At 41.8% G+C, this 24,449-nt stretch overlaps 1 protein-coding gene across 3 annotated transcripts in view; it reads left to right on the top strand.

The window, feature by feature from the left end:
* Positions 1-24,449, top strand: part of LOC127663420 (uncharacterized) — a 342,359-nt gene that overhangs the window by 177,102 nt on the left and 140,808 nt on the right. The window contains exons 1-2 of one of the 3 annotated variants that reach the window (XM_052155007.1): positions 2,701-2,874; positions 5,077-5,409. In XM_052155007.1, the coding sequence (XP_052010967.1) occupies positions 2,829-2,874; positions 5,077-5,409 (379 nt within the window). In that variant the 5' untranslated portion in view covers positions 2,701-2,828. Of the gene's footprint in view, positions 1-2,700; positions 2,875-5,076; positions 5,410-6,082; positions 6,311-24,449 lie in introns of those variants that run through there. The other 2 variants (XM_052155009.1, XM_052155010.1) reach the window with 2 other exon arrangements.

The raw sequence follows: 24,449 nt of genomic DNA on the forward strand, positions 1-24,449 counted from the left end.
CGAAAGTGCCTGCGCTGTGACCTTCGCCGCTCTCAGGGCGAGGTCGGTCGCTGAGCGCAGTTCCTGCAGTGTGTCGGGATCAGGGCCACCCCGTGCATGTTGGCGGAGTGCCTTGGCTTGGTGGACCTGCAGGAGAGCCATGGCATGCAGGGCGAAGCGGCGCGTCCGGTAGCGCTGTAGGCCTTCGCGGTGAGCGAGGATGTTGCTCTACAGGACCGGAAGGGAGTACAGGGCGCCCCGCCAGGTGGTAGTGCTTCCGGGCATAGATGGATCGCAACAGCTCTATCCACCTGGGGATCTCCGTGTACCCATGGCGCGCCCGCCGTCGAGGGTGGCGAGGGCGGATGAGCAGGTGGCGGTGCGACGAGTGGAGAGGGGTGCTCTCCACGAAGACGCCAGCTCATCATGCACCTCCGGAAGAAGGGAACCGGGGCGAGGCTGTGAGCGCTCCATGCCCAAGAACCAATCGTCCAGCCGCGGACGGCTGTGGGGACGATGGAGGGTTCCAATCCAGGCCCACGCTGTTGGCTGCCCGGAAAGCATATCGGACATCTGCGCTGCCGGCCTCCTCCTGGGCGTGCAAGCCCAGGCGGCAGCCCAGAGGAGCCCTCAGCGCCAGAGCCCACGCCCCGATGTCGCGGCGAACTCATCTGCTTCCATCGCAAGAGGGTAGGCAGACTGGCTGTGAGGCGAGTCGCCGCCACCTCGAGCGGGATGGGAGTCAACGAGCGTGCTGGGGCGCTGGTGGTCCGAGGGGCGCACCGGCGAGCTGCACCCGCTGCCATCCCCAAATCACCTCCATCGCCAGCCGCATCGCCCTCAATCCCGTGGGAAGAAGGAGCGACGCGGGGACGGCTGGAGTGGCTTGCTTACGGTTGTAAGCAAGCCGCGATCGCTAACGTTGTCATGGTCATGTTCTCGCAATGAGAACATGAACCATCCACAAACGCAGCCTCGGTGTGATCGCTGCCCAGACACACGAGACAACGCCTGTGGTCGCCGGAAGCGGAGAGTACTCTATCGCGATCCAGAAACAACACAGGGGCGAAAGGCATCTTTAAAAGACGCCGTCCTGAAAAGGACGCTCAACGCCGCTGTGTTTTTGCTCTTTTAGAGGAAATTACTCTTTTAAATAAAATCACTCTTTTATGAATGAAAGACTCGTGAGAGATCTTTCTATCTGCAACTGTCGATGCGCTCAGGGGCAGGAAGTGCACAGCCGTGCAACCAGGAGAAAGCCGCTGTTGTGCGCCGCAGAATCCAACAGCATGCAGCAGAGGATAGCAGGAACTCGGTGTGTAGTAACGCAGCAGACTGCAAACACGACCATCGGCTCCGAAGAAATTTTCTGAATGAACTCCCGTATTTGCGCCGCTTAAATACCCGTATGTCCGGGGGGGACATGCAAATACTGGCTGCCAACTCTCATTGGCCTTTTTTCATAGTACAGAGGTGAATATCGGCGCTCAAGAGAGACCCCTAGTGTCGTTCTCTGACACAACGTAAGAGAGCGACAGAAGGGGAACTAGACATTCACTACATTCAGTGGCAACATTTGGCACACTTGAAACATCAGGAACACCATCATCATTATTCACTTCAACAACCCTTTCAGATGTTTTCTGATATTTCACAGTTTTTGAGTTTATGTAATGACTTCCCTTTAAACCCAAGGGTGACTTGATAAAAGCATTGAGTATTTAACTCTTGTAGAAAGAGTCCATGAGTTCAGTGAGTGGAATGAACATGTCTTACATTTCATCTCAGTTCAGTTTTCTTGAATTTCATAGTCCAACTCAAGTTTTCCTCACACATTTCTCATAACTCTTAAGATGTTCAGATAACCCTTTACACGATTGATGAGACACACTAAACACGTTAGACACGACACTGTCAATAACACCAGACCTCATTTAAATCAAACTGTAGTTCTTGTTTTTTTCCTGCAGATCTCGCTGTAATCCAACATCTCTTTATGAGCTCTAAACAGTTGGAGATCGCATGAGTTTTTTAGTTTTTGTTTGTCAATTTGTTATTTTGTTACATATAGAAGAAACAATAGAAGAAAAATGCCAGGGGTATGCACAGGAAAACATTCAGTCTAATGATAAATGTCTAAAAACAGTATTAAGATGATAGCGAGAGTGTCCAGATAGAATTAGGACATAAATGGCAAAATATGGCTTGATGTGTGTTGAGAACCAATGAGTGTCAGGTTAAAAATATTGTAGATTGACAGCAATAGTCAATGTCCCTATCTCTCTCTCTCTCTCTCTCTCTCTCTCTCTCTCTCTCTCTCTCTCTCTCTCTCTCTCTCTCTCTCTCTCGCTCTCTCACACACTTTCTGCAGATGTTTTGACTGAATCATAATAAATACGATAATGGAAATATCATCACAAACTTACGGAATTAGAGGAAGCTGTTATAAACCAACCCACTTTCATACTGTAACAGTGACAAGATTTATATCTGTACTACCAATAAAATGTTTCAATGTCTAGATGATTTAATCAATAAAGAACACACATTTGCATATTTGCATGTTTTTGAAAAAGTATGTGACGGAGAAATACAACTTGCTACTTCTGTCTCTCATTTTGTAAAAGTGTGAACCACAACTCTGTCTTCCTCCTTTATGAGTTAACTTCTTCTTTCCTGAGAGTAACTGTGAGATATTTTCTGATGTGTGAGTCAGTAGAAGTCTGTGTCGGTCAGAGTGAAGACGCTCCATGAGACTCAGAACACAGACTGACAGAACTCCAAACACTCATAACACAATCTGAAGCAGCATTCAAACTCGACTCTTCTGGAAACTGGACATCAGAGAAATGCTGTTCATCTTTGGATTGCTGCTGCTGCTGCCAACTGTTACATGTGAGTCAACTTTCAGATCAAACTCATAATGATTTTATATCACGGATGGATTTCAGACAAAGAAACATGTTATTATTACATTTGCAGTTGTTGGGGCATCGTTCAAGAGCGATAGCAATAATTAATAATTATCATCAATGTCAATTATCAATAATCTCAATACAGGATTGATCTCTTACGAAAGTCAACGTCCAGACAACATCGACATTAAAAATGTAAACAATGAAGGCTTGAATCCGAGTTCTGACATCCCCTGCCAGCCCTTGGCACAGGTGCATGCAGAACAATACTAAAACACTTCTCTATAAAGTATAACAAAGTTATTGATGCAGAAATATCAATTAATAATCAATACAATGCAGTCGATAAACGTCCGACTTCCAACTACAAACTAAACAGTGACATGATAAGGTAACAAATAAGCCTATAATATATGAGAGGAAGTGTGTGTGTGTGTGTGTGTGTGTGTGTGTGTGTGTGTGTGTGTGAGCGTGTATTTATCACTTTGTGGGGACCAAATGTCCCCATAAGGATAGTAAAACCCGAAATTTTTGACCTTGTGGGGACATTTTGTCGGTCCCCATGAGGAAAACAGCTTATAAATCATACTAAATTATGTTTTTTGAAAATGTAAAAATGCAGAAAGTTTTCTGTGAGGGTTAGGTTTAGGGGTAGGGTTAGGTTTAGGGGATAGAATATAAAGTTTGTACAGTATAAAAACCATTATGTCTATGGAAAGTCCCCATAAAACATGGAAACACAACATGTGTGTGTGTGTGTGTGTGTGTGTTGAGTGAAGGAGAGCAAAAAATGGCGGACATGTTGAGTACATCACACAAGGTTTCTGGCTAGAATGTGGCTGTGAATGTGGGCAGAGAGACTGGTTAATGCTGTCTACCTGTTAAACATGTGTCTCCAATGGAACGATAACTTTGGGGCAAAGCTGGTCACCAAATGTGTGTGCGGGTATTTTTCTGAGGGGTTGTGTGTGTGTGTGTGTGCGGTTAGTATGAGAGAGAGAACAGGGCGATGTTGTTTGATTTTGGTGCCGTTTGTCTTTGAGTGTTCCTACAGGCCTCATTCAGGCTCATGACTGTGTTTTCTGCATTTGTCTCCTATCCGAGCACATGAGGCCCAACACAGTGATGTAGTAATAGTGTTTTCTAGTCCTGTCAGTGTATATTAGTGGCAGTGGTGTAGTAGTGTCTGAAGAGATGGGCATACTGTGAATTTACTCACATTAACATGTTATCTTGTATTACCATGTAAAGCCGAGATAAGAATGAATGTTTATTTGTTTTATTTGTAAGAGACCACTGCAAAATGAACAGTTTCTCTCTAGTTACTATTTATAGGTAGGAAGAGTTCAGAAAGATGACCAGCCGGGTCAACTTTAGAGAATGAAACAAAAATGTTACTCAAACATATTCCTATAAATAGTACATCCAGAGGAACTTGCAGTCGTCTCTTATTTTTTCCACAGCTGTGTATATTTATATATATTCATGTTTAGCAGGGAAATAAAATTTCAGCACAGATTATTGTAACTCCAGGGTTGCTTGTGCATCCGCATTAGATTCTGGAAATGTCCCGCCGCTTACTGAAACAGAAAATATGATTGGCCAGCAAATATCCAATCGCGTCTGAATGAATGTTCAGTTTAGTCGGACTGTCTGTCTTGTCCATCCTTCAGTTGTGCTCCCGTTGTTCTGTGCATGTGTAGAGAGGATCTCTGTACACTTATTAAAAACACACACAGTTCTCTCAACGGTGCTGCGGCGTAGTGTTAGTAGATTAAAAAAAGTCCTGGTCAAAAGCATTCTCGTTGTACATATCAACACTTATTTTAGGACGTATTCCTGCGTATGTCCATGACTACACTACTGATTAGAGGAATATTACAGTAATATGTGAGTGAAAGTGTGTTACTGTTGAGTGTCTGTTTATGATGAAGATTATTTGAGATCAGATCTTTTATTCCGATCAGATAAACTGTCTGTCTGAAATGTTTCTTCTGTACAACTTTAATTCTGTGAATATTGTTTAATATGTGATTTCTTCTATGAGTAAATGTGATATTCATTTATGATGAGAGTTATTTGTACCAGTAAGGGTCACACACATAATCCTTACAGTGCTTTAAATAATGTTCAGATGTTGATGATGTTGGTATATTTCAGTGTTTGTGTTTGTGTTGTTCAGGTGTGGAGATGTTCTGCAGGTTTAATCAGACAGATCCCTGTTACGCAGCTCTGGGACACAAACTCTATCTGCAGATGGTGACGGACGCTCGAGATCAACACCTGTGGTTATATAAGTGGATCGATAATGCTAACTACAGCATTTGGAATGTAAAGAAAAACATGATAAAGGAAACACATGAATCCATTATAAACAGATCTGAGTTTATCTTTAATAATGGGACTCTGATTATAAACAGTGTGATCAGAACAGATTCAGGGAGATACAGTTTAGTGCTCTATGATTCAACCGGCTCACAGACACATGCTGTAACTCTTCCAGTGATTGTTGAAGGTACAGTAAATCTCTCATCACAATAATTACAATCTCACTTTCTCCACAGATCTCACTCTTATTCTCATAAAATAGTGTCATAGTTGTGAGTTTTCATTCATGTAGTTCTCTGTGGAATGTTTGTACTACATTGATTAAGATGATCTTCAGAATAAATACTAGTGTACTGCTCACTATATACTGCACAGTGTACACTGTATTCTATTTAAACACAAATATAATGTCAAACAGAATGCAATATTTCACCTTTCAAACAGTAGTACTGTACACTACACTGTTGTCACATGACCTCACTATGTCACATGTTTAATTCAGCAAGTGGCATCCAGTTATAATCTCAGAAAATAATTACATTTATTTTGATAATTAATCCAATTTTGTGTGAAAATGTCATAACTCTTGTCTGATCAATGAATGATTCTAGAGATTGATCAAATCATGATTGATATTTCTCTCGCCTGATTCGTCAGAATGGAAATTGAATCTCAAGTCGAGTTAATCGTATTGTTGCATTCTGCACATATTAACAAATGTAGTAGATCATCAGATTTTCCATCATATAGAAAATTGCTCTGAAGAGAACACATAATGCACATTATACAAATAGTTTGAGTAGTTTAGACGTTATTCTGAACCTGTTTGTCATGTGACTGTACTGTGTCCCTCCCTCCAGCTCCTATTGGCTCAGTGGAAGTGTCAATCATTTGCTGTGGGGAGATGCGAGCGTCCTGCTCCTCTGAGGGGGATCAGCTCAACTTCAGCTGGACTCTGAATGGACAAGAACTGGAGGATAGAAATAACATCATTCATCTGGATGAGGAAACTTCTGGAAACATCACCTGCACTGTGAACAACCACATCAGTCGTGGACAGAAGAACATTAGTGTAAACCGATGTCCTGGTGAGATCTATTAATGTTCACAGATTATTAAAACAGACACAATAATGATGCAGGTCGACAGTCTTTAGTTCACTTCTGTACATTACATGATGTCAGCAGTAAATTGTGTTGATGTGTTTTGTGTAAATGTGTTCAGAGAGAGAATTCTGCTGATTCTACAGTGATGTGTTATTACAGGAACAACTACAGCAACTGTGACCTCACATCTGACCTCTACAGTGACCAATAGCACACCGACAACAGAACATGGTACAAGTTTCACAGATCACATTACAGACGTATCTGATATACAGGTCTTGTTTAAATCTGAGTGTTGTTGATTGTGTATCTTGTGTTTGTGTAGTTGTGTGTTCAGTGTCTGTGGTGTTTGTGGTGGTGTGGAGTTTGGAGATGATGCTTCTGTTGACTCTGTTAGGAGGTTTTCACATCTACATCAGATACTGCAGCACACACACATCAGGTGACACATTTATCATCATCATGATGCATTTCACATGCAAATATTAAGAGTGTGATGATGATGATGATGATCTGATGTTTTTAGGAAGGAAACAGGAAGAGGAAATCGCTCTATAGATCAAAACTGAGAATGACAAGATTTAGACACCGACATCAACACAGAACAGAAGATTCATGAGAGAAACGGCAGATTTCATCACAGATATTAGAAATCATTTCATATGCAGTCTTTAGTTTTGAAAATGTCTTTTGATTTTGTATCGACTTGAGACTCATTTCAGTTTATTTTTGTGTTGAATGAACTATCTGTGTTTTATTTGATTATATTCATCTGCTTCTGTTCAGTCGTGATGATTCACTTGTCAGAATGATTCCTCTGAATCAAATGTGACAGTATCATCATGTTGTTGCCCTTTGGGTTTATTTTTCACATCATTTTAACTCTATATTACATATTAGTCAGTGTTGCTTTAATCTGTCTGTTGGATCATGTTTGTTAATAATTCGTCTTCATTTATAGTTTTGATATTGTATCTGTGTGATTTTGGAGAGTTTGGTGTTTTGTCTCATTTGATTATTTCATCTTCAAAGATATTTCCTGCATTTGCAGAATATTAATAAACCATTGCTTCAGAATTAGTCAGTGTTTGAGTTGTAATGCTGAACTTAATTTTAAATAAAAATGAAACAGTTTTCACTAATTTGTCATTTTATTGCAAGTGAAATTTATTCTGAGCGAACACAAAGAGTGTGTGGAGACATCACTGACACATCTGAAAGATTATCATACACTTAAAAATTGTAATGCCTCCAAACTTATGTAACGGGACTATAAGTCTCGCCTCGTAGGGGAATATTACAATGTTACCTTGGAGGACCTGGAAGTGACAGGATCTCAGTCCCCACCCCCGGTGCTTTGAGTCTCAGGATACACAGTTACTGTGTATATGTTTTAGCTTACCTATTGTCTGATATACTGCAGGAATAAGAAGTGTGGGCTTCAGGTTTTTTTAACGATGATGATACGTTTTAAGTATTGTTTAATTAAATGTCAACACGTGGCTTCCTGAAGAATAAAAGGTGATGCAAAGTGATAACTCCAGCTCACGTTCCCACCCCCCTAAACCTAATAGTGAAAGTGAGACGCCCCTACTCCAAGGTAAGTTCCAGAAATAATCTTCAGCTGTATTACTTTTAACAATTAATCATTTATTTTCTCTTTTTTAGGAAACTATGAATTCTTCTGAAAATAATTTTCACAGTTAACTGAAATAATGAAATAAAATAATAAAACTGAGAATAAACGGTTCTCCAAATTAGTCTTATAGACTTTATGTAACTTCAAAACATCAATTTCAAACACTCTATATAACACTCTTCAGAGGTATATTTTCCTAAATGAATTCCAATAAATTAACTCACCAATGACACTGGATGTTCCTTAACAAAATACTGAATAAAGTGAAGACTCTTATAGTATAATTCAAACCTTTCACTACAAATAACTCAGATGACTCTTTCAACTTTGTTCAAATAGTTCAAATCACAGTTCAAATAATCACTCTGTTCAGTTCCATCTAACTCAGTAAAATGTTCAGTATAGATGTGTGTAAAACATTTGTACCAGACTGTTTCCACGATGACTCTGATGTGTTGACTTGCGATGACTGATTATGTGAGATAACTTGTAATGATTTGTAACAATGAAACATAGATCTTTCACTTGATCGGTCACCCCAATATCACCTGTCAGTGAATCCAATCTGTTCAAGACTTTGTATGGACCAATCCATTTTGGAGAGAGTTTGTGTCTTGACAGAGCTGGTAGATCAACACATACAAGATCATTAAATTGATGAGTCATATGCCGGATATGACGGGCGTAGTAATGCTTTTGCTGTGCTCCAGCTGTCTGGATATTGTCTGCAATGGAGGTAAAAGCAGAGGGTAGTCTTCCAAGCATAGAATATGCATATTCATTTGGGGTTCTGGGTGTAGCCTTGGAAGTTTCTAGGGGTAACCAAGGAGAAAATCAGCAGGTAGACGAGCTTCTCTACCATGTGCTAAGAAGAAAGGTGTATGTTTGGTCAAGGACTGAACACTGCATACTGTAGGCAAATTCAACCTGTTTTAAGTGGGGTTCCCATTCTTTTGGTATACAGATATTTTGCAAGCTGATGTTTTATGGATCTATTGGCACGTTCCACCATACCGTCCGACATGGCATGATATGGGGATTTTCGTGTTTTGCGTATCCCAAGCAGGGAAACAGTTCTTTCACAAAGTCAGAATCAAACTTCCGACCTTGGTCAGTGAGCAAACTCTGGGGCACACCATGTTGGCTCACGTAGTCTTCAAAACGCATTTGGCACAGTTGTTGCACGTTGATCAGGAAATGCATAGAGGTTTAGGTACTTGGTAAAATAATCCATTACTACAAGAACGTACCGATTTCCTTTCTGTTTAAAGGGCAACTCCGTTAGATCCGCAGCAATTTTCTCAAAAGGCAAGCTTATGATTATGTTTTGCATTGGGACCTGCTGATGAGGTGTTTGTGGCCTCCTTGATTCACAAGCCTGACACTGGGCACACCACTGTGTAATGTCCCTAGACATTTGGGGCCAGTAGCATCTCACTAGAGCACGTTGTCTTTTGTGCACTGAAATGTCCAGAGAGCGAATGACCATGTAAAGTCTCAAACACATTGTGCTGTAGTGCAGGTGGAACTGCAACCTGCAGAATCTGTTCACCTGGTGGAGGTCTGACTCTATGGCAAATAACAGAATCCACAAAAGTAAGCCTTGGAAACTCTTTCCAGAAATGCCTGGAATAGTCCGTTAGAGGGGCCTTTGAGCGTTGGATATAGGGGTCTCTTCTTAATTAACACCCATTCAGAGACAATGCTCAAAACAGCTTTCTGAGATACTGACGGAGGTGAGTTTGGAAATGTTTGAAAAGACGGAATCATGTTGTTTCATGGCAGCAAAAGAGCGTTGAACTTCAGGTGGAAAATTGTCCTAAACAATTAACAGTTCAGGTGGAAAGCTAGTGGGCAGCTCTGCTGCTAACACTGCATCCAAATCAACACTTCTATCTTTATAGCGAGCCTCTTGAATTACATCATAACCACGAGCCCACAAATGTGAAATGGCGGCGGTGAAGGAATGTCCTTTGGAGCAGTTTTTGTTTCGTGGCCAGGAGGCATGAGCTCTATTCTCTTGCGGCTCTGGTACTTCTTCATCCGACATCACTGAAGTTGACTTAAAAAAGACTATTAAAATAAAACCAAAAGTACTGGTCAACATTGACTTGCATTGTATAGACCTACAGAGCTGAAATATTCTTCTAAAAATCTTAATTTGTGTTCTGAAGACGAAAGAAAGCCATACACATCTGGAATGGCATGAGAGTGAGTATATACTGAGATAATTTGTCATTTTTGGGGTGAACTTTCCCTTTAAATCCCTTTATTTAGGTAGTTCACAGTGACAGTTGGGTACATTTTCCTCTCCGCTTCCTGTGAAGTGATGTATCTCTTTGAGTTAATCACGCTAAACAAATACCTCAAGTAAGTAAATGTTAGACTCAATTTTAAAGTTGGACAGAAAGTTACAAGATTGTTTCATTGATGCTGATTTATTGTAATTTACCTGTATGCAGTATCCTGTAGTAACCACTAGAGGTCACTATGTGTACTGAGTATTGTGTTCTTACATTATTAATACAGTTGAAGAAGAGGTCCCTTGATGGAGGCGCTTGTACATGCTGGAAAATAACAAGTGTTAACTTCAACTCTATGAATGTAGTAGTTTAAGTTAGTTAGATTAATATACATGATACTACAACATACATGTGTAAGAGAAAACACTTTGTATCTAGAACAGAATATACTGTACAATAGATTTGCATAAAACTAATATTGAATGTCATGACTTGTGCTTCAAGATAAATAAATAATTTGTTCTTTAATCAAATATATATCATATTTACTATACATGTTGTGGTGTATGGCGGCCTCGTGTGGTGAAGTTGAGTATTGACAGTAACAGATCTCTATGAAGTGTTTCAGTACAACAAACAGAAACTGGGTTATTTTTTATTTTTATTTTTTACCTCAAAGTTTGTGTTGCCAGTTGAGTCATTGTTAATCCAGACACTTTTAGAGTGTAACTGACACAAATTACAGGTTAATAAGGAAAAATGTTCATCAAAAAACAAAATAATTTGCTCCCCTTCATGTCGTTCCAAGCCTGTCATGCTGTTATATTTATGAACATTCATGCAAATCTTGCCGTACAACGATCACAGACTCGAAGCTTCAAAAAGAACAAAAAATCTCAGAATAAAAATCTCAGAAAAGTAGTCCATATCTCTCGTGCTCTATATTCCAAGTCTTCTGAAGTAATACGAAAGCTTTGTGTGAGGAACAGACAGGTCATATACCAAATGACAACTAAGACTTTCAACTGTTGCTCAGTTCACACCTCATACTGACATGCACGTGTCATTTCCTCTTGTCAGTCTCTCCATTCAATAAACATTCATTATCATCGCTCAGATGACAGTAGTGCTCGTCTCTCAGAGTGACCCAGAAAACAGATTTCAGTCCAGCAATCTGAAGCAGTATTCACACTCTTCTGCTGGGATTGGACTCTTCTGGAAACTGGACGTCAGAGAAATGCTGTTCATCTTTGGATTGTTGCTGCTGCTGATACCAACTGATACATGTGAGTCAACTTTCAGATCAAACTGATGTTAGGATGCTGGTTTCTGCTCTTCTCTGTGTATCAGTATTCATATATGAGGGAAAGTGTTTAAGTCAGTAAGTTTGTGTTTATCATTGGCGGTTCTGCAACAACATTAGAAACAGATCAAAATTTAAGTCCTTTTTATACTCTACGTCTCCACATTCACATCTGAAAGTCACATTTGATGCATGTTTAGTTTCACGTCTGAAAGTGAAAGTGGAGATTTAGAGTAAAACATGAATATTGATCTGTTTCTCACCCACATCTATCATGTCGCTTCTGAAGACTAGATTTAACCTCTGGAGTCTTTTGGGTTACTTTTATGCTGCCTTTATGTGCTTTTTGAGCTTCAAAGTTCAGGCAAACATTCACTTGCATTTTATGGACCTAGAGAGCCAAAATATTCTTCTATAAATATTCATTTGTATTCTGCAAAAGAAAGAAAGTCATGTTTCTGGAGTGCCATGAGGGTGAGCAAATGATGAGAGAATTTTCATTTTTGGTTAAACTATCCCTTTAAATAAAAATAACTAGACAATAAATATAGAAATTAAGTAACTGTATATAAGTGTGTGTGTGTGTGTGTGTGTGTGTGTGTGTGTGTGTGTGAGCGTGTATTTATCACTTCGTGGGGACCAAATGTCCCCATAAGGATAGTAAAACCCGAAATGTTTGACCTTGTGGGGACATTTTGTCGGTCCCCATGAGGAAAACAGCTTATAAATCATACTAAATTATGTTTTTGAAAATGTAAAAATGCAGAAAGTTTTCTGTGAGGGTTAGGTTTAGGGGTAGGGTTAGGTTTAGGGGATAGAATATAAAGTTTGTACAGTATAAAAACCATTATGTCTATGGAAAGTCCCCATAAAACATGGAAACACAACGTGTGTGTGTATGTATGTATGTGTGTGTATGTGTGTGTGTGTGTGTGTGTGTGTGTGTGTGTGTGTGTGTGTGTGTATGTATGTATGTATGTATGTGTGTGTGTGTGTGTGTGTGTGTGTGTGTGTGTGTGTGTGTGTGTGTGTGTGTGTGTGTGTGTGTGTGTGTGTGTGACATTGCTGGTCCAGTGTGAAGAAGCAAGCGTCTGAGGGTGATCAGCTCATCTTCAGCTGGACTCTAAATGGACAAGAACTGGAGGATGGAAATAACATCATTCATCTGGATGAGGAAAATTCTGGAAACATCATCTTTACTATGAACAACCACATCAACCATGGACAGAAGAACATTAGTGTAGAGAGATGTTCTTATGGTGAGTTTAATTCTGGTAAACAATACTGGCAGGTACTACGGAGCTTGTTACACCAGGAGGGGTCTTCAGATACAACTCCAGACCCACCTATGGCTGTGCCACACACCACGCTTGCCAAGATGGGACCTCAAGATGACCTGGAGGCTTTCAGAAAGCAGAAACATGGAAGTAGCCGAGGTCCCAGTGGCCGGCCCACCTACTGCCGCTGTTGCCTGGGGAAGCCCAATTCACAGCCCAACATTTACCTGCGGCCAACCTCCTGGTGTACAATGACTTCAAGAAGGCCATCCTGCAATTGGTCTGCCACAGCCCAGAACAACATCGGCAGCACTTCCGTCCATTTGCATTTTGACACACTAGGGGCCCCGGACTACTAGCATGTGAAGTTTGGGGCCCAGAGAAGCTTTCTAGAAAAAGTCCATCTGCAATTTATTTCATTCATTTTCTACAACGGGTTGATGGCCGGGGCTTCGAAAGGGCCAAACAACTCAAAAACAACATATACGTGTCGTCAGGGTGTGCTTAGACAGCGTTTAGAGTTTCGTGACCTTTTGACATTTTTTTACATTCATTTGGACCATTTAGGGACGTTGTCCACAAAACTGTTGTGAAAAATGCATTGGTTCAAAGGTCAAGTGGGACGTCTGGCTATAAGGGGTCAAAAGGTCGCAGGATCTTGAAACTCCAGAAACTCGAGCAAAAGGGCCCCCCGAATCAGGAACCAAAATGTGGGGTCTCTAGAACCTTCCTGAATATGAATGAATGAATGAATGAAAAAACTTTATTAATCCCGATAGGGAAACTAGTTTGCCACCAACCATACAGCCATCAAACAAACACAATACACAACTAACAAACAAATAAACAATTCTGGATTAACAGACTAATAATAATAGGCCCTGATTAGGAAACACAATGTGAATAGAATTCAATTTCACAGTTCAAATTAACGATGTTCATTAAAAAATCTAACCGCTGAAGGAACAAAAGATCTTCTCATGCGCTCACTAGAGCACCGGGGCATTATCAATCGCTCACTGAAAGAGCTTCTGAGTCCTTTAAACAGATTGTGAAGTGGATGGCCTTCAAAGAACAGGACAAGTTTTAGTTTTGAACTTGTTCTCTTCTCCACAGTAACCTCCAATACATCTGGGTTAAGACCAATTACTGAACCAGCTCTCTTAATCAGCTTATTTATCCTATTCTTATCTTCAACAGATATACTACCCCCCCAACAAAGTACAGCATAAAAAAGAACACTAGCTAAAATCCCTTGATAAAAAACATTTAAGAGCTTTGTGCTGATATCGAATGATCTAAGTTTTCTCAAAAAGAACAGTCTCGTCTGAGCCTTCTTTATTAGAACATTAGTGTTCTCTTTCCAATTTAATTTTTCATCCAGATGAACACCTAAAAATTTATATGACTGAACAATTTCGATCACCTGACCATTAATTGTAACTGGGAGGACCTTCTCTTTTTCTTTCTAAAATCAATCACAAGTTCTTTAGTCTTCCCTATGTTCAGTTTCAAAAAATTAGACTCACACCAACTGCAAAAAGACTGAATCTCCCTTCTATAAACAAGATCATCCCCCTGATTTAGTAGACCCACTAATGCAGTATCATCAGAAAATTTTTGGGCCCAGCCAGATAGCTGACTATACCTATAGTCAGCAGTATATAATGAAAATAAAAAGGGAGATAAAACTGTACCCTGAGGTGCACCAGTATTGGTTAAAATGGTATCAGAATGTTTGTTACCAATCCTAACAAACTGTGGTCGTGCTAAAAGGTACTCTAAAATCCAAGCAATGGTTGTATTATGCAATTTAAAATCAATTAATTTATTAGCTAAAATATGTGGCTGTATAGTATTAAAAGCACTCGAAAAATATATGTTCAGACCCTAAACCTAGTTTTCTCTAATCATCCAAGAGGCTCAGTCAAGCTATCAGTGCAAGAGGCCATTGTGAGAGAATCTTGCACAAACTAAAAAATTTTTTTCCTTTTTTCTAGAGCCTCGTGCTCTCAGTATGTCTTTCGAGGGATGTAAGGCCACCACCGTGTGAAAATTGGGGGCTGTGGGAGTTTTCTAGAAAAAGTCCATGAGCAATTTGTTTAATTAATTGTCTATAATGGACAAGTGGACGGGGCTGCGAAAGGTCCGAACGACTCAAAATTGACATATGTGTATCGTCGGGGTTCCTTAGACAGCGTGCAAAGTTTCAAGTCCCAACAACGTCTTACCAAAGTGCTTAATTGGCTGACTTGTGAACGAAAAGTATTTTATCTTGATTTTTTTTCTTCCCATGCACCGAGGAACACTGCCTTTTAATAGGTCGTTTCTGAGGGACCTACGATGAAGCGTTCAAAGCCCCCAGGTCTTAGCACCAATTTTAAAGCCGTCCATTGAATCAATGGGGAAGTGGGACGTCTAGAAAAGGGGCTCCCCTTTTCAGATATTCGATCGTCAGGGCCCCCCCACCCCCCCGGTCCGGTCCTAGAGTTTGGAGGCCCTGGGGGCTTGCTAAGTATTAAAGCCTCTGATGAATGTACTGTTCCACACAGGTCTAAAATGCAGCCAGTCTCATTGATTCCTATGACAGGCAGAGAGATCTGTTGAAAATAATGAAAAATACTTTTTTGCATCCTAGGTCTTAGTCCTTAGTCCTGGGTATGCGGACAGCCCCGCCCCCTCAGGGTGGTCTGGGGGTCTCATTGGTCAATTTGGGAAAAATATTTGGTTAGGGGGCAGATAGCGGGTCCATTGACATTCCCGCCCCCTCCGGGTGGGCAGGGGGTCTCACTGGTCAATTTGGGTAAAATAGTTGGTCAGGGGGATGATAGTGGGTCTGTGGACCACCAGGGTGACACAGTGGTCTTTGGGATCTTTATGGGGCATTGCATCCCACTCCCCCATTAAAAAAACAGAGTGCAAAAAATTGAACGAGGGACAGCACTGCCCTGAGATGTGCCCGATTGCCATCGATATGAATGGCGAAGGCACCCATTCATTTATGCCAGAGGTGGGACGTGATCCCGCCACCACTTGGGTCAAGGCTGAACTGCATGGGAAATGCTCATTCTGGGGGGGTTCTTTAAACGTCTTTATGGGCATCACAAATCTTGCCCATGGGACCCCCTGAATGAACAGGTATCAATCCCCAGCCCGTGAAAAATTTGGGTGGGGGCTGGGGCGCAGCGTACACAAACCTTCGTTCAATTCCCCATTTCCTAACAGCCAAGTTACCACCATTCGATTCAGCTTCCCTTATGTAGGACCTTGGACTGGTACGCCTGACCCTCGAACACAAATGGTAGGAAGTTGGTTAAGCACTTAACAAAGTCATTCAGACTTGAACCTTTTCACAGTGTCTAAGGGGCCCCTGAGAAGCTACAGATTTCAATTTGGAGCCATTTGGACATTTCCAAGTCATGACTTTGGACCCGCTGTGAAAATGAATGGTAGAAATTGTAAGTGGGATTGCTCTTCCTGAGGTCCTACAGAACCCAAATTTCTCACTGTGACATGTCAAGGGCCCCTTATCGGCATATTAAGAGGACTATTTTCAACAGATCTTCTGCCTGTCATAGGAATCAATGAGTGCATTTTAGGCCTGTGTGCAACAGTACATTCATCGGAGGCTTTAATACCTAGCAAGCCCCCAGGGCCTCCAAACTCTAGGACCTGACTCGGGGGCCCCTGACGTCCGAATATCTGAAATTTCGAGGTCCTGCAACCTTGGAAACACCCTTTTCTAGACGTCCTACTTGCCCATTGAGCAATGTAATTCCACAACGGTTTCGTGAACGGCCTTAAAATTGGTGCTAAGAACTGGGGGCTTTGAACGCTTCATCGTAGGGCCCTCAGAAACTACCTATCAAAAGGCCATGTTCCGGTGCATGGGAAGTACTTTAAAAAAAATCTAGAAAAATATTCCAGAAAAATTACTTTTCGTGCACAAGTCAGCCAATTAAGCACTTAACAGCGTCGTTGGGACTTGATACTTCACACTCTGTCTAAGAACACCCCGACGATACACATATGTCAATTTCGAGTTGTTCGGACCTTTCGGTGCCCAGTCCACAAACCCGTTGTAGAAAATGAATGAAACAAATTGCACATGAGCTTTTTCTAGAAAGCTCCCACAGCCCCCAAATTTCACACGGTGGTAGCCTGACGCTCCTCGAAAGACATACCGAGAGGACGTAGCTCTAGAAAAAAAGAAAAGTTTTTTTTTGGAGTTTGTGCAAGATTCTCTCACAAAGGCCTTTTGCACTGAAAGCTTGACAGAGCCTCATGAATGATGAGAGACTAGGTTTGGGGTTTGGATATATGCTCAGGAAGGTTCTAGAGACCCCAAACTTTGGTTCCTGATTCCTGGGGACCAGACGCTTGCAGACCGGGAGTTTCAAGAGCCTGCAGCCTTTTCTGCCCCGGGTGGTCTGGGGGTCTCATTGGTCCATTTTGGAAAAATAGTGGGTCAGGGGGCAAATAGCAGGTCCATGGACAGCCCCGCCCCCCCAGGGTGGTCAGGGGGTCTCACTGCTCAATTTGGGCAAAATTAGTTGGTCAGGGGGATGATAATGGGTCTGTGGACCATTGTCTTAAAATTATGAATAAATGGTTTTATCAAAAAATGGAAGCAAAAGGTTAGTTATGAATACAACTTTATTACGTTTGTCATGGCAGGGTGCTGCAGCAGTATCAAAATGTGAAATGGGTGCTGCTGTGGCATAATCTAGAGTATGCGGGTAATGGTGCGGCAGTATAGAGCGTGAGCGGGCAAGTAAATGGTTGGTTAGGAATACATAAATTTGTTACATTTATTTACATCTGTAAGGGATGCAGTCTCTGGATATATCTGAATGCAGTGCTTGGACAGTGCATTTGCACTGTTTACAGGAATAACGCTGCAGTTTTGGCACCTGTACAGCATGTTTGCGCTACTTTGCAGAGTCAGGGAGCTGTTGTATGGCCAGAAATATACAGCAGTTGGCAACTGGGCTGCCTATTGTTCTGCTTAGGGATGTTTTGAGCCAATGGTAGCAGTTGTGCCAGCGTTGTTGTGCTTTCTAGCAATTTAATTGTTTGCCATCTTTGGCTCCATGGAAGGTAATGGTGAAGTCTTGGAGTGATACCAAGATAGCGAAAGCAAGAGGAAAACAATCCAGGTGATTGGATTTTAGATGGGCTCTCGTAGAGACCTGCTAGAAGTAGTATTGGTGAAATCCTTGCGGATGATGCAATTTCAGGCATTTCTCAGGCTTCTAATGCTTATTTCAGGGCGATAACATGTGGACTGCTAATGCTTATTAGAGGGAAAAGAATGCAGTCGACGTTTCAGGGACATGAGTCTAGAGAGAGAGGGAAGAGAAAATAAATATTGACAAGCAACATCATTTATATATGAAAAGTGGAGATGAATTGGACTTGTGCCTTTTCGGACAGAGGCTGTGTATAAATGCAGTGTGCTGTGCAATGGTCGGAGCATGTACTGTGTGGCAGCGAGTTCACGCTAAAATGTCTGCATTGGTTTGAAAGAAGTTGTCAGAGTATCGGTCGATTGGAAGGAGTTCGCTAAGGTATGATTGCCCCTATGTTCAGAATGGAATAAAACACGCTCCAAATGGCACTTTGGAGGGAGAAACAATCATGATATTTATGTTAGAAGATGACGAACAATCACTGGATAGAGCACGCACTAAATGAGCTTCACGGTGAGGTAATGAGGCTGACAGGTATCACCTGTGTGGAAGAACCAGATAAAAAATGCTGGGGGTTGAAATGGTGGTTGGGTTGAATAGTTTATCTTTGTTTCTCTCACTTTCAAATAAAAATGGAACTCTAAGGACATTAAGCCGGAACGGCACCCATTCACGGAGGCAGCTCACAACTTTCCAGATGGAAAGTTTAGATAAGGGAAGATATGAGCAGTCGTAGAGAGCTGTTTCACATGTATAAAGAGCCGGAGAAACCAGTTTGCGGAAGCAACTTCACGCTATCAACTGTTTCGTTGAATGGAGCAGAAAGAAAAGAGAGTAAAAATAACAATGTGGTAGCTGTTAATACTGCAAAAAACAAATGAGCTGCTGTGGCTGTTTCTATTGTACAACCAGATTGTTTGGATGAAAGCTGAAATGGTGTTTAGGGGTTTGGAGTTGCTGGAGATAGCAAGAGTGTCCATATAAGATTTTAAATTCTTACAAAAATAGCAAAATATGGCTTCACGTGTGTTGAGAACCCATGAGTGTCAAGTTAAATATTTTGTAGATTGACGGCAATAGTCAATGTCCCTCTCTCTCTCTCTCTCTCTCTCTCTCTCTCTCTCTCTCTCTTTCTGCAGATGTTTTGACTGAATCAGAATAAAAAATATTATGGAAACATAATTACAAACTTACTGAATTAGAGGACGTAATTATAAAACAACCCACTTACATACTGTAACAGTGACAAGATTTATACCTGTACTACCAATAAAATGTTTCAATGTCTAGATGATTTAATCAATAAAGAACACACTTTTGCACATTTCTATGAGACAGAAATACAACTTGCTACTTCTGCCTATCATTTTTGTAAAAGTATGAACCGCAACTCTGTCTTCCTCCTTTATGATGAAACTTCTTCTTTCATGAGAGAAATTGTGAGATATTTTCTGATGTGTGAGTCCAGTGTCAGTAGAAGTCTGTGTCGGTCAGAGTGAAGACGCTACATGAGACTCAGAACACAGACTGACAGAACTCCAAACACTCATAACACAATTTGAAGCAGCATTCACACTCGACTCTTCTGGAAACTAGACATCAGAGAAATGCTGTTCATCTTTGGACTGCTGCTGCTGATACCAACTGTTACATGTGAGTCAACTTTCAGATCAAACTCATGATGATTTTAAAGCACAGATGAATTTCAGACAAAGAAACATGTTATTATTACATTTGCAGTTGTTGGGGCTTCGTTCAGGAGCGGGTTTGGTTATTAGCAATAATTAACAATAATCAAAGATAAATATCAATGATCAAAATCAATAGAATATTAATCAGGATTTTTCCGTGGCATCATCCTGGAATCAGACTAATAACCAGACAGTACAGCAGTCTCAATAAAAGATTGTTCTCTTAGGAAAGTCGACATCCGGAGAACATCGACATTCAAAAGGTAAGCAATGAAGGCTTGAATCCGAGCACTGATATCCCCTGCCAGCCCTTGGCACAGGTGCATGCAGAACAATACCAAAACACTTCTCTATAAAGTATAACAAAGTTATTGATGCAGTAATATCAATTAATATTCAATACAATGCAGTTGATAAACTTCCAACTACATATTAAACAGGAACATGATTAGATAAGGTAACAAAAAAGCCTATAATACATGAGAGGAAGTGTGTGTGTGTGTGTGTGTGTGTGGATAGAAATGGAGTGCACAAAATGGTGGACGTGGTACATCACGCTAGGTTTCCGGACAGATAATGTGGTCAGAGAGACTGGTTAATGGTGTGATCAGAGAGACTGGTTAATGGTGTCTGCCCATTTAACACGTATATCCGCTGGTACGATATCTTATGGACAAAGCTGGGCTCTATCACCAAGGCTTCTGTTCGCCAAATGTGTGTGCAAGAGAAGGATACCAGGGCCATGGCACCAAAGCCGGTTTAGCGATCGTAAGAGAGATGGCAACCATTCGTTTTATCAAAGTTTTAATCCATCCGCCACAGTTGTTGGTTCTTTAATGGATAAACTCAGTGTGCCAGTCTCACCCGCAATGGCAGAAATGCACAAACAGCCCAACGTGGTTGGACAACACAGCAAATCTCCTATGTGGCAACAGTGTGTTACAGTAATACCTTGAGTATTATTAGCAACAATGAGCAGACTTGGTGGTCCGTAAACTGTACAAGCAATAACCTTGATACACAAGAATCACACTATAATAATCTCTGCAAAGAGGTAAACCTCTTGAATTGTGTGTTCATCCGTCGTTTGACTCCGACTCGGTTCCATAAAGCTTTGGTGATGATGGGAGGCCATTTCCTTGCTCTGTCAGCAGTTCATATTCATTTTAAACAGTTGCGGGCCATTTATTAAAAGTCTAGGCCTTCAGTGTGATTCATGCCATCAAGAAACGTCATGGTTACTGATGTAACTTCCGTTCCCTGATGGAGGGAACGAGATGTTGTGTCGATGAGTTGACACTAGGGGTCACTTCTTGGGAGCCCAGACATCTCTGATCTTTGAGAAAAGGCATTTGCATGCCACTCCTCTGGAAATACGGGTATAATAGGTGTGCTGCTTGCAAACACACACTCAGGTTTCGCACTGAGGAGCCGAGCCAAAGACCCGGCCATTTCAGCGATTGGTTCAGTGTTGTGGCAAGAGGGGCACAACGTCGACGTTGTGTCGATGAGTTGACACTAGGGGTCCCAATGGAAAGCGCCACAAGAACTGAACCAATTTGAGCAGACAGGCAGTGCGAGACAGGCAGACCTGTGTGCGCCATCGCATAACTACCCCAACACACTGGCAGGTATGAAGTAGTCCCCTACACCTTGGGTAGCGGTTAACTGCTCAGAAGTATAAGGACTGGCTGGCCCAGCCATAGCCTTCTGTCTATTGTTCTCCCCAAAAACGAACAAAATCATTCAGCTGGGGGCCATATATATGGTCCAAGCTGAGGGGTGTCCCTCCCACACCCTTTTAGGTGGAATACAACACACGGTCATACCGGGTCAGATCGGAAGCACATCATGCAGATCTGTGGGGGGGGTTCTACAAACACGGTGACCAAGGACAGAGGGCCCTCTGCCCAAGGAAGACGTGGTTTACCGTAGGGGAAAACATTTAGCAGAATATACATCACACAGGGTTGCTTAAGGAGACAACCAGCATATTTGGAGCACTTAACTCAGTCTCAGGGGCCTAGGTGACGCCCATTCTGGGGCAGCGGCAAGCCTCTCCGAAGTCTAAGGAGGAAGAATGTCCAGGGTTCACACAGGAAAGAGCGCACGTCTTCGCCTCAAGGGATGGGAAAGGCGCTATGCACAAGCGATACACCCAGCCACCTGACCCGAACTTACCTGTTTGTGTCACCTGATAACACAAGGGACAAAACTAGCTCAACCCTGAGGTTATAAAACCTTGCAAAAGTGTTAGGTGTTGCCCAGCCCACAGCTCTATAGATGACTGATAGAGAGGAAAATGCTCAAGAATGGGCTCGTAGGCCAGCAGGGAGCAAAACGTGCTGGGTGTGGTATGCCATAGTGATGGATCAATAACCAAGTGAGCAATCCTCTGTTTGGACACAGCACTTCCCTTCCGCTGTCCACCGAAGCCGACAAAGAGCTGCTCGGAGCATCTAAAGATCTGTGTGTGATCCAAGTAGATGCAGAGAGCTCGCACCGGACACAGCAATGCAACAAGGCTGGGTCTGCCTCCTCCTGGGGCATCGCTTGCAGGTTCACCACCTGGTCTGACCAGGGGCTGAATAGATGCGACAAGCCTGTGTGAAAAGAACATGGTATGTGCTGTGGCACCATGCTGGTCTGTAGTCAGTGCTGAAGTGGTATCATATGCATCGTGACCGTCGCTGAGGATGCCATATGCTCCAGGAGCCTCTGAAAGGATTTCAGTGAGACCAAAGTATTCTGTCTAAACGCATGCAGACAGTCCAGCACTGACAGCGTGCGCTCGTTGGTTAACATTTAACACTTACTTAGTTTTATCATTTTAAACCATGACTTTAACCCTCTGGGGTCTGAGGGTATTTTGGGCCTTGGAAAGTTTTGACATGGCTTGACATTTGTGCTTTTTTCAGTTGCTTAAAAACATATTAATGGCTGAAGTCTGATAATACTGTATTCAGCACAAACTGGGCTACAATAATATGTGAACAACATGTATGTACAGGTTTGTATTTTTGAGAAAATAATGTTTATGCATGGTTTTTGAAAAAACTAAAATTTTAAGTCACTGAAATAAGATCATATAACAGATACTAAACATTTGTCCACAAGACTTTTGAGAACTGGATCTTGTAGTTTTTGCTACAAAATGATGTGAAAACCATCCCGATCACTCATTCATACAAAACAATATAGTAATTTAACTTTTGTAAGACAATTTTAGTGTTGAAAGGTAATATGCGAGGAGGCTTGAATGATCATGAATATTCATTGTAATTCACACAAGAGGATACAAAGACCCCTCCCCTGGGCCTATCAATGAGGGATAGAGAATGAATGTGAGGAGACTTAATGATCAAAATCAAGTTTTAAGTTAAAAGAAGTAATCTGACTATATATTTTCTTTACATAAAGACTTTACTTAATTTTAGACCTAGGGATCACATTACAGATAATTAGATAAAAACTGCAAAAACTGTACATTGCTTTGTTCCAAACAGATTGCATTGCAGGAGAATATTTGTTTTAAACTTGAATTCTTTTATTTAAAAGTAGACATTTTAAGCTTTCTTTAGACATATGTTTCATGTTTGTGTGATAAGTATTCGCGGAGTTTCAGATCATTTTTGTGACATGATTCTGAAATATGCTTGTGAACACAGAGACTGCTGACAGCTCACCCTTTTTATTATCTTTATTTTACAAAAGCACAGGATTTAGTTGTTCTTGTGAGTGTACACAAATAAAAGTAGACCCTTTATAGTCTCTAATGATGTCTTAAACTAATCTGTATACCCAAAAATGACGGAGTATTTTAAGTTGTTTCTGCTGAAATGACAAAAATATCCAGCAGGACGCGCCGGCGCGGTCCGTCGACCCCAGAGGGTAAACTATACATAAGTAATATTTACATTATATTCATGATGTTATCCAGAGGGGAACTGGCCCCCACAGTGAGTCTGGTTTCTCCCTTGGTTATTTTTCTCCATTAATCAACATCGAATGGAGTTTTGTGTTCCTTGCCACAGTCGCTTTCATCTTGCTCACTGGGGTTATTAATACAATTATTATTTACTTATTTTTAAGGTCAGGAGGCCTGCTTCCGAGGCGCCTTTGGCGACAAACAGACGGGGGTGCGAGACATTGCGTCGCGCCGGGGTAGTATGTGTTGAATGGTCTCCATCTCTCTTTAAAACACTGAGGATTGCTGGGTAAAATAGGCCAACCTGGTTTGACCAAGTTGGGCCAAAGGTGGTGCTCCCGGACAACTAAGGTGGACATCGCCTGCCTGAGAGACCACACCGTGACCATCATCGCTCGGAGTACGAGACCGGTCACCGAGCGCAGCTCCTGCATCAATTTCGTGTCAGAAAAACCCTTGTGTAGTTCTTTGAGAGCCACGGATTGGTGCACTTACAGGCGGCCTGTCCAGTGGCACTGTAGGCTCAGTCTTGAGTGACAATGTAAACTCACAGGCCCTGGATGGGAGACTCGGTCGGCTCCGCCACGTGTTGGCACTCTGCGGGAACAAGTGCACTCCGATCTTCTTACCGACCTGGGGAGTCACCGAGCATGCCCTGGCATCCCCATTGTCAAGGTTAGTGAGAGAGCATGAGCCCGCGAACCGGGTCCTGGCAGTAAAAGGTGCCCGCCTTGTTGAAGATGATGTAACAGTACATCCATCGAGAGTCAAATTATATTGAGTTTTTTGGTCCAATAATTAGTACCTCTGTTTTGTCAGAATTTAGTAGAAGGAAATTTCTGGCCATC

Source organism: Xyrauchen texanus, chromosome 23 (genome assembly GCF_025860055.1).
Source record: "Xyrauchen texanus isolate HMW12.3.18 chromosome 23, RBS_HiC_50CHRs, whole genome shotgun sequence".
NCBI lineage: Eukaryota > Metazoa > Chordata > Actinopteri > Cypriniformes > Catostomidae > Xyrauchen > Xyrauchen texanus.